The sequence below is a fragment of the Danio rerio genome, chromosome 21 (genome assembly GCF_049306965.1).
Source record: "Danio rerio strain Tuebingen ecotype United States chromosome 21, GRCz12tu, whole genome shotgun sequence".
NCBI lineage: Eukaryota > Metazoa > Chordata > Actinopteri > Cypriniformes > Danionidae > Danio > Danio rerio.
Window position 1 is genome coordinate 12,890,386 of NC_133196.1, and position 11,542 is coordinate 12,901,927.

The 11,542-nt window shown below is 32.7% G+C and overlaps 2 protein-coding genes across 2 annotated transcripts in view; both read left to right on the plus strand.

Annotated features, from left to right (window-relative positions):
• gtf3c5 (general transcription factor IIIC, polypeptide 5) overlaps positions 1-11,542 on the plus strand; it is a 678,526-nt gene that overhangs the window by 153,824 nt on the left and 513,160 nt on the right. The window lies entirely within an intron of this gene.
• Positions 394-8,596, plus strand: zmat1 (zinc finger matrin-type 1). Its single transcript, NM_001030231.1, is given in 7 exon segments — positions 394-615; positions 2,235-2,341; positions 2,432-2,518; positions 4,347-4,479; positions 4,549-4,818; positions 4,972-5,062; positions 6,774-8,596. Coding segments are annotated over 5 exon segments (1,488 nt in total). The 5' UTR covers positions 394-615; positions 2,235-2,341; positions 2,432-2,458; the 3' UTR covers positions 7,708-8,596.

Consider the following 11,542-nt stretch of genomic DNA (forward strand, 5'->3'; position numbering starts at 1 on the left):
GTGGTCATCTCATGCATATTGATATTGAGTTATGCTAGAGACCATCATAAGCAGACTATAAACTGAGGCAGAACAGCCTAAATACCAGAAACTTTGTTATACAGAGCAGCATCTATGTTATTTTGTATTTTATGTGTCCCTAAAAAGCCATAGAACCTGCTACCATGCTTAGTTAGTAATCTTCATCAGTAGGTTGTATGCTTTTTAATTTATTGTTTTAATATTTGTGGACTCATTACATAATACATGGAGAATCATGATATATTTGGTAAAAAGGTACTATTTATTTGTTTATTTATAATAACTACATAACACTACCAGATGGTGGCAGTAGGCATGTGCTCAATTCAGTGGGTGGCACGTAAAGAAATGTGATCCTACTGCGCACGCGCGTTTTCCAATCACACTACCATATCAGCCATTAATATGTAGAGCTCAGTGGCACATAGATTAATCTGCTTCAGTTTGTATTTATATCCAGGTTTAAAATGTCTGAGCTCGAAGCTAGTGTATCGTGTTCTCCGCAGTGTGCGGAAACAGACCATATAAAAAATACAGACGATATAAATCCAGAAATAGTACAAAACACTAACACCAATATTTCTCAGGTTGAAGGTGAGTCTTTCAGTTGAAACCCTTCAAAAACTTCAGAATGCAGTCATATGGAGTTTGTATGCATCGAGTGTTTGTGTCTGAGTTGATTAAGATGGATTTATGGGTGGTAATAAAGCTTAGCGAGCCAACAAGCTAAGCTAGGCTAAATATTGGTACCCATCGTTCAGCTTAAACAACCACCACAAAAATCCCTTTTTAAAATAAACTCTTTCGTTTTTAAGTAGATTATCATCGTGTATTTAATGAAAAAACACGATAAGACACAAAACGCGAAGTTAATGGATCATACAACCGTGTAAATAGATACACTCGACGCTTAAACTAGTCGGGTAACGTTGGCTAATGTATTTCTAGCCTCGTGATGACACTTCGTCGTCATTATTAATTTGGAAAGTAACATCTCGTCATTTGAGTTTTAAGTAGTTTTTTTGTATTTGTAATTAATAATCTAAAACTAGTCTTGCATTAAATATTGGGTTTACATCTTTGTTAGTACTACAAACATGCAGATGAATTCTAATGTAGTGTTTTTGCTTTACAAAAATGTACAATATTTGTCACATTCAGGAACAGCAATACTGAGTAAATTTGATCAGTTTTATGTGTTTTTATATCTTTATATTATGTAACTATAAAGTTTGACAGATATTTCAATAACCTGACGCTGTTTTATTTAAATGAAAGAATATCTATGAAGAATATCCAATTGTGAACTGTGCTTTTATAACCCCCCTCCAAAAAAGCATGCACAATATCAGAACCATTTCATTTAAAATTATTATTTTTCTCAAATATCACTTTTAATAATTTATTATTTACATTTTAATGTTTTGATGCTTAGAATCAGTTGTAGCATGCCAAAATATTAGTTTTAATTGTGGTTTTAGTGATATATTTCAAGTTGTGTCTATATAAGTTATATGGCATTAAAAAATCAGTGGAGCATTAAATGTATGAAAGATTTTTTAAATTTTATTTTAATTCTGACTAGTTCCACTAATCTTGCACATCAAAAACCTTACATGCTATTATTAGAATGTTTTGCTTATACTTTGACTGTTATGTATTATACACAAGAGTAATGAATATCTTACCAAACTACTTGAAATTACGTTTGTATTGCATTTAGTTTAGTGCTACAATTTATGCAAAAAATAAAACTAAAATCTTGGCACAGTTTGGCCAATTATACTTATTTTTCTATTTCATATTGTGCAGTAGCTTTCATTTCTTGTTATCATCATAACATCATCATAAATGCCATGCTTCATGAAAATCTGATTTATAAAAAAGGTGCTAATGAGATCCCATCCACACAAACCACATCAGTCATTCTACATATATCCATAGTGACTCTTTCAGGTATATCACTAAAAAAAAAAGTGTTACATGCGGAACTGTTGCAAACAATTTATTTGTGTTGAATTTAAACAAACAAATTAAATTGAATAATGTTTAACTTAATTTGTTGGTTTAAATTCAACACAAATAAATTGTTTTCAACCACTTAACTTAAAAAAATTGAGTAAATCTAAGAAATCATCTTTGAATATTTTTTTTCAGTGTAGCTGTTTTAAACGTGTATTCCCTCTCACTTTTGCTATTTGATTGTCCTGTAGGGACTCAGAATGATGATAATCTTCTTAAGGGCCTGTTGACAGATAGCTTCTGTCATGTGTGTGAAGCATCCCTAATCCACGAGTCTCAGAGAGTTTCTCATTACGAGGTTTGTGGAATTGAGTGCTTCAAGATTTTTTTTCATGTAATCTCAAAAAGGCTACACTCATATTTTAAACTTTTATTTCTGTCTATACAGGGGAAAAAGCATGCACAGAGAGTCAGGATGTACCTGAACAAGAAAGCTAAAATGAATAAACAGAGACAAGAAAGTGAAGGCCTTTTGGTATGTAATAAATTAATGCTAAATGTACACTTGAAGCCAAAATGATTAGCCCTCCTGTGAAATTATTGTGTGATTAAGTAATATTTAATCGAGAAAGGACATTTTGACAGTATTTTTGTTTATTTTTTTTCTTCTGGATTTTTTTTTCTTTCAGTTGGCTGAAATAAAAACAGTTTTTAAATATTTCAAAACAATCTTTAAAGTCAATATTATTAGCCCTCTTGAGAAATATCTTTTTTGATTGGCTACAAAACAAACTAATGTTTTCCAATGACCTGTCAAATTAACCGTACTTGTCCAGTTAACCTAATTAATCTAGTTAAGCCTTTAAAAATTTTACTTCAGGCTGAATACTAGTATCTTGCTAAATAGCTAGAAAAACATTTTAAACTGTCTTTAAGGCAGAGACAAAAAATATAGTTTTATCCTTTAACTCTCAATTATTTATCATGCTCTTATTGCTGTAAAGATAACTATATATATATATATATGATGCTTTTATTTGAATTTTGTCTGCATATTATTCTTGTATATTAATTTTTTTGTCTGTATATTATATCAAATAGTGGTGTAACGGATCACAAATCCCACAATTTGGATCACATAATGTTTTTTTTTTTTGTCATGGATCGGCCTTTTTTTTTTGATCAGGGAGGAGAAAAATGAAATTTGCTTTTCATTTATTACAAAAAAGGCATTGCAAGAAACTTTTGTTGAAAAATAAAATGAAATAATCAGCTGAATAAAAATAAATTATTGAAAAAATTTGTTGAAAAAAATATTTGGTACTGTGAAAAACTCACCGTTACTACAACTGTTGCTGATAATGCTAAATATATCAATCTAACATTATAATTTGTACAACTCATATTTATTTTTTGTTTAATTTTCAATAACTGATTTAGTCATTCACTTAAAAAAACTTCATGTTTCATTAATAGATGATCTTTTTTTTTTAGAATTATTCAGTGGCATATTTTTGATGGCTAGCTGTCGCCACCTATAGGTTAAATAATTGCTGCCTACAACTTTCATTTTTGCTCATTGTTAAAATGCATATGAAGGTGATTTTAACTATAAACTGTTATCCCAGTACTTCTGTGTTATTTGACGGTTTGTAAATTTTTCATAACTAACTCAAAAGACTAAAGACTGAATCTCTTTAATAAACATATGCAAATCACCATCATTTATAGTTTGTTGCGTGGGTGTTGAGATCCGGATCTTTTAATGACTAATCTTGCAGCTTACACTGAATGCACTGATGCAGGCTAAACAAATAGTGAAAAGAAAACACCTTTAATAACCTAAGAAACCCACCACATCCTGAATAACCCACCACAACTTCTTCCGCATCATTATATTTTACAGGAAAGCCTAAATGCTTTCATACATGTGATCTGAATGACGCGACAGACGATCTCTCTGATCGCTACAAATTTAGGATTAATCTACCAGTTAAAAAAAGTATTTATTTGCATCCCACGTTTGTTCTGAACCGTGGGTTGTGATCTGTACAAATCCCTCACACCCCTAATATCAAATAGTGCTTTAGAGTGTGTGTGTGTGTGTGTGTGTGTGTGTGTTTGACACATTTTTCTAAGGATATTTAGATGCAACATCCTGTCTTGTCAAATCTTAAATAAACTAATTTGGTTATCAAAACCATTATGTTAAAAAACTCCCCTCCATTAAACAATACTTGGAGAATATTTAAAAATATTTATTAAACATTTTATATTCATGATATTTTCAAAGGACGGCTAATCATTTTTATTTTAATTGTATATGCTATAGTTACATACAGTTTTTTTTTTTTTTTTTTCAGATTGGTCTGTCGGCAGAGAAATTCTGTGAGATGTGCAGTATGGTGTTCAGTTCCCCCACTGTGGCAAAGTCACACTATGAGGGCAAAGTTCATGCCAAGAACATGAGAAAAAACAACGTTCCACCACCAAGAGGTGTGACTGTTTACACTAGAATCTGGTTAAGGACTCTATTCCTTCATTAACAATCTTTAATATTTTCAGTACTTCCGGCACCTGTCACAGAACCCACAGCTCCTATTGCCATCCCATCTGAGGTTCCTGTGCAGAATCAAGTTACTCAGGAGCAAAAGGACACTTCTGGTTTGGCCGATCAAGGAGTCGACCTTAGTGACCCTAACAAGTACTGTCCACTGTGTAGTGCATCTTTTAACAACCCCCTTGTGGCTCAGCAGCACTATAGTGGCCGAAAGCATCAAAGAAACCAGGCCCGACAAGATATGCTGGACCAGATGGGGGAGAAGTCAGAGCAAGGTATATGAAAATACAAAACTACACTGATTTATTAAATTCATTCATATTAAACATGTGATAATTATAGAAAATTTAGTGCAGTATTTATTTTTTAGTATTAATATTTTAGATTTAGTCATTTTGTACTATTTTGTTTTTCTTTCTTTTATACAGCAAGCTCTCTGACTTGCCCAATTTGCTGTCTGACACTCAGCTCAATAGAGATGTACCAATCACACATGCAGGGAAACAAACACCTCATTAAGTGAGTGACATCACTGTCTGGTTTGTCATTTAATGGCTTTTTTCATTATTTATTTTTTTATTGTAGTGACAACATCCTTAGCTGTATAACTGAATTTATGGATGCTATGGGGGCGGGAGGAGGATGTAAAATGTTTTAAAATGTGTAATTTTATGTGCCTTTTTTGCATGGGCTAAGACAGACAAAACCATATTTGATGGCTTTTTGGTTCCTGCCACTAGGTTAATTTTTATGATATCATCTTATTTAAATTATTATCAAAATTCAAAATTAAATGAAGTAATCTGATTTTTTAAATACATTTTTTAGGGATATGTATTGGCAAGAATCTCAATACAGGGGTATAATATTATGTATTGTAATATATTGCAATACTTTTATGTTAGGAGGATCTCATTTTAGAATTACTGTCATGAAGTTATATGTATAAAACAAGAGAAAATAAATTATAATCAGAGCAGGGATAAGCACTGTTTTTGTGCAATGTGAGTTAAGGATAGACAAATCTTTTCTTACACGCGTTGTATTGCTCTTATTTTACATTTTTGTGTAGGCCATATTGGTTAAACACTAACTTAGATGAAGCACTTTTCTCCAGGAAGAAGTTTATTAAAGTTATTATTTTATATCAAAGTGAATAATCATATTGAAGGTTTTGAATGTAAAATTTGAAGTGTTTTTTTGTGTGTGTTATCTCTGATTGATTTATGAAATGATGCACTAAGTTGCTGATGTGGCAGTAAATAAACAAACATACATCTCTTTTAGATTTTAGATAGATATTGTCTGGTAACAAATTTGCTAAAGAATGAGCTTTTTCAAATATTTATTAAATTAAGTAAATCTGTTTTAAATTAAGTAATTAATAAATTAATAATAATAAAAAAAAAAGAGTAGTTTTTTTTTTTTCAAAGTTCATTTTCCGAGTCATGGATTTTTTAAATATATTTATTTCTTTATTTTTTTGTCACTTTAAGTTGTAGTTTCCATTTACTAAAATGTAATTGAACCATTTTTTGAATTCATTCAGCAGATTTCTTGTCACTTTTAGCTTAGCTTAGCATAATGAATTGAATCGGATTAGACCATTAGCATTTCGTTAAACAATTTCCAAAAAAAAGCTTTGTTTATTTTGCTATTTAAAGCTTGAGTCTTCTGTAGTTACATCGTGTAGTAAAGCCAAAATTAAAAATGGTTTCAAGGCGCTGTCTAGAAGTAACCTATTCTAATGTGCTGCATAATATCACTCCGCCTGGTGCAGCCATGGTACGGCAGCAGAGTTTATTGACTGTTACTCCAGAATGAGAGTATAATTCCTAGCAATATTTGCCTAGAAAGTTTTTTCCTTATTTATAACTATGCTAATGGTCAAATCTGACTCTATTCATTGTTAACTGTTAAACTCTAAGTGACTTGTAAAATGAGCCTTATACAAAAATAAAAGGTGGAGTTTTCCTTTTAAGTTAGGCAAAATTATATCCAGGCTAAACTATTTTAATATTGTGCAAGCTCAACAGCAGCTTGTTTTTCTGTTGATTAGGTCAAGGAAATTCATCCTTTTCAGTCAGGGAAAAGTTAAGGAATTTGATATTTGCTTTATAGTGGAAACCCTGTTAGGCCATATTAATGTATCACATGTTTACATGCAACCTTTTTTTTTTAAACGACCACTTAAATAAGTGAAATTCACACTTTTGTCTTGCCCCCTTAGAGAGAAGAAAGTTATTGACCTGTGCAAGTCCCAGAAGAAAGTGTACAACTCCTTCCAGGACGAGCTGGCTGACTACATTCAGGTGCAGAAAGCCCGTGGACTAGATCCCAAAGCAGGACAGGGCCCCGTAGGTCACGCAAGCAAGGCTGAGGAGGATGAGAGTCCAACAGAAGACCCACAGACAGCAGAAGAAATCCCTCATCCTCCTCCTAGTCACGTAATACCACGGTTTCCACCCCCAGCTTTCCCTCGACCCCACTGGCGTCCACCATTTCAATCTGAGATCAGTCCATTTGGCTTTGGGATGAGAGGCCCTGTCCCGCGCTATCCTCCAGGATACATGCTCCCCCATTCCCATCCTCCTCTCATACCAGCCCAGCAGTATAAAAGAGCAAGAAGCCCAGAGTCTTTTAGCTCCTCTTCTTTCTCCGACTCTTCATCCTATACTAGCAGCAGTAGCGAAAGCAGCAGCAGTTACGACAGCAGAGAGCGAAGGAGAAGCAAGAGGAAGACCAGGAAACAAGGGAAGAGCAGGAGAGCGCAGGAGGAAGGAGGGGATAGCGAAAGGAAAAAGAGGCGGAAGGAAGACAGGAGAGGAAGTGTTGAAAAAGAAGATGACGGGCATAAGAAATGCAAGGAGAGAAGACGGAGAAGCTCTAGCGAAGACGAAGAAAGCAGAAGTAAACGGAGATCAAGGAAGAGGCACGCGGATGAACAGCACGTAAAGAGACGGAAAGAGGAGGAAGTATTAGAGAAACAACAGGTGGAAGTGCAAAATGAAGAGGGAAGGATGGAGGAACATGTTGAGGAGTCTAAAGATGCCAAGCAAAAACACAAAAAAGAGAAGAAGAAGGGAAAGGAGAAGATCAATCAGGAAGACAACAGGACAGAGGAGGAAAGGCTCTGGGATGAAACCATTCTTGGTGTTTTTTAGACACTTCTCCACTTCTCGATGATGGTTTGACAGTATTGTTGTAATATAACTGCACGGGACCTCTGAAATAGTGCTGAAATATCATCTCGCATCTCATTTATGCTTTCCAGAGAATTCTCAAAGGCTTTTCTTTTATATTAAATCGCATCTGCTCACAATTCCTTTTTAAAGGACTCAAAAGTATTTTTTTTATATTATTTATAACCCCTAAATTAATTTAAAACCCAAACTTTCTTTTATTTTTTTCTATGGAGTGCAAAAGTAGATATTTTGAAGAATGTTCATGCTGTTTTCCCACCACAATCAATGAATGTGATCGTAAATGAAAAATAATAGTCTAAAAAATAGAGTTAACTAGAGTAAAATACTGTAATAGAGTTATCGTGTGAGGTACACGTCAAAATTCAAGTTATTATACACAGAGAGCTTCTGTAATTCTATTTTTTCTGACGCATAAGGCTCAAGAAGCTACGGTATTTATTTAAAAAACACCACAGTATCATATAACTTCAAAGTACCTTTTATAGCACAATTTAAATGAACAACAAGGTACTTTTAAAATACTTTTTTAAAGTCTTGTAGAATTCATCTACTTTCACATTGTGGAAAAGAGCAGTGTGAGCATTGTACTAAACGTCTCCTTTTTCTATCATCCATAGAAAGTCAGTCACGTGAATTCGGAATGGTACGAGCGACTCCTTCAAATGCTCAGGACTACAATGTATATATGATGTGTGTCTGTAGAGCTGCTGGAGAAACCAGAAGTAACTTTATACTTTATGGTTTTTTATGAAGGAAACACAACATTAGCCATCCACTCATGTCCATGTGGATGTATCCTGCAACTCGCTTTCAAGCTTTGTTCAAATAAACTGTTTGTGTCATTATAGATTTAGTAATTATTTATTTTCTAAAAATTTCTAATGCAGAAACGTTTTCGTATCATGGTTTTCTTTAGGGGACAGTTCAGTATAAATGCATCTCCAATCTGTTTTCATCATAATTTATTCATATAACAAAATGTGTTTATGCTTGTTAGACACACAGCCTGTAGTCTACTTTTTTAAATCCAGTCCTAAAAGATAAAATAAAATGCATATGAATTAATGTTCCACAGAAATTATCTCATACTTAACATTTCCTACTGTTTTAGTGGTGCATATCCTGTAATGTGCATTCTATATGGTTGCCATGACTAGCTAAAAGGGATAGTTCACCCAAAACTAAAAATTCTGTCATTTACTCACCCTTGTTGGTGTTTCTATTATCTGTTGAACACAACAGGAGACATTTTAAAGAACACTGGAAACCTATAACTATTGATCTCCCTATTTGTTTTTGCTTCTATGGAGGTCAGTGGTTACAGGTTTCCAGTTTTCTTCAAAATATCGATTTTTTTGGTTAACAGAATTAAAAAAACAAAAAAAAAACAAAGGTTTGAAACCACTTAAGAGAGTAAATAGGAAAATTTTGGGTGAATGAACTCTTTAATTGAAGCATTTCCACTTTTAGCCTCAAGGAGGAGCTGATTGACAACTGCATATGATTCGATCTGCTAGAAACAGCTTTCAGGCCTCGTTTATATTCAAGAAGCATATCAATAATACACAACGAGGTTAAAATGATGAGTTGTTCTATAAGAAAACAAATCTGCATGCTGAATTACTATTATTTTGCCTGTTTCAGAAGAGCTTCAATTATAGACGTACATTTTTTATTGTGTTTGTTAAACTGATATCAAGTCAGCCTCATTTGATGCGGCATATGCAGGAATAGTTTAGTTTGCAGGTCTAACAGGTGCAGGAGTTAAACGAGGACACAAATGCTACTCAGTTGACCTCTTTCTTGCATAGAGCTGCATTTCCTTTTTTTTCAGACAGTTATCACACAAAAAATGCTGCTCAATCAAAACATCCTCAACTACCTCCATTTTTGTTTTGTTTTTTGGGGGAAAAAGGAGAACTGTGGGATTGTGGGAAGCTGAATGTGAATGTTTCAAAGGAAACGATACTTAAAATGTATAAACTAGGGGGATTTCCATCACTCTCACATCAAATAAATTTCGACGAATTATATTAACAAACGCGTGATTTAGTTTTAGAGCATTCTGCTTTCCTCAGATTAATCACATGATGATGTTGATGTTTTTATTTATGAATATGTTTGTATTTATATTCAAAATGTGCGCTACACTATGTGGGATTTTATATCAGTAAAAGTCCATATTTGACTTAACGTTGTGTCGACTATTGACAAACCCAACTGTTGGGTTAAAAATGGTAAAAAAAATTTTATTAAAATTATTCCAACAATGGGTTGTCCATATATGATGTAACGTCGTTGGGTCGACTATTGATAAACCCGACCATTGGGCTAAAAATGGTAAACAAAATGTATTAAAATTATCCCAACAATGAGTTGTCCATATTTGACAACATTGGTTTGACTATTGACAAACCAAACCGTTGGGTTAAGAATGGTACTTAAAATGAATTAAAATTATGATGAGTTGTCCATATTTGACTTATAAGTGAGTTTGGCAACCCAGCATTTGATTTGTGTGTGTGTGTGTGTGTGTTAATTTAATGCAGATTAATAAAGAAAGCTTTATTTATCTTTATTTTTAATTTAATAGTTACACTTTATTTAACTGTATGTATAGACACAATAATATTAATAAACTTAACCATTGGGCTAACAACGGGAAATAAAATATATTACAATTATCCCAACAATGAGTTGTCTACATTTGACTTAACATTGGATCGACTATTGACAAACCCAATCGTTGTGTTAAAAATGGTAATTAAAATGTATTAAAAATAAAATTATCCAAACAATGGGTTGTCTATATATGACTTAACATTGGGACGAATATGATAAACCCAACCGTTGGGCTAAAAACTGTAAATGTGTTAAAATTATCCCAACAATGAGTTGTCCATATTTGACTTAACATTGAGTTTGGCAACCTAGCATTTGATTTGTGTGTGTTAATTGGATGCAGATGAAAAAAGACAGCTTTATTTATCTTTATTTTTAATTTAATAGTTACACTTTATTTAACAGTCAGTATGGCCACAATAATTACATACTAATCTTACAATTAAATATGAATTTTTCATGAACATATTGCAGAAATGTAATATTTTTATTATTATTATAATGAGTTTGGTATCTTTCATTTCACTCATAAACGTTGTAATAAAACCATTTATTTATCTTGATTTCTAAAGTTTTAACTTTCTAAAGTTTTTTAAGTAAATATTCAAACTAACTAAAAAGGTTAGGTTTATCACGCTTATGCTAATTTTATTACTTATTGAAAGTACTCAAACATCACTGACACCCGTGATACATGTTGGTCATGTTTTGATGCACCCATTTTACATCACAAATGAGAGTAAAAGTCAATGTAATAAAATATGAATTAATACTATAATTTCACAAGGCTTTTCTGTCTTGTTTAATATTTTAAAACTTAAAAGGCCTGATTTTCATTCACTTTCAGTATATCAAATGGAGTGTATTGCACTTTATATTTCGGCTTTTGTGGCAGAAAGAAAAGTCATTAACGTTTAAAATACTGCACTACTGGTCAAAATAGTATGTATCCAAAGTATTTCCTACTTACACTCTAAAATGCTGGGTTGTTGTACCCCTTTGGCATTTAATATGAACAAATCTAACCATTGGGTTAAAAAGTGTATTTGAAAATAAATTTTAAAAATTTACCCAACGTTGGGTTTGTTCATATTTTGCCCAACATCGGATTAAAACAACCCAGAGTCTACCAAAGGGTAAATAAATTTAATCAATAACACAGTAAAAACAG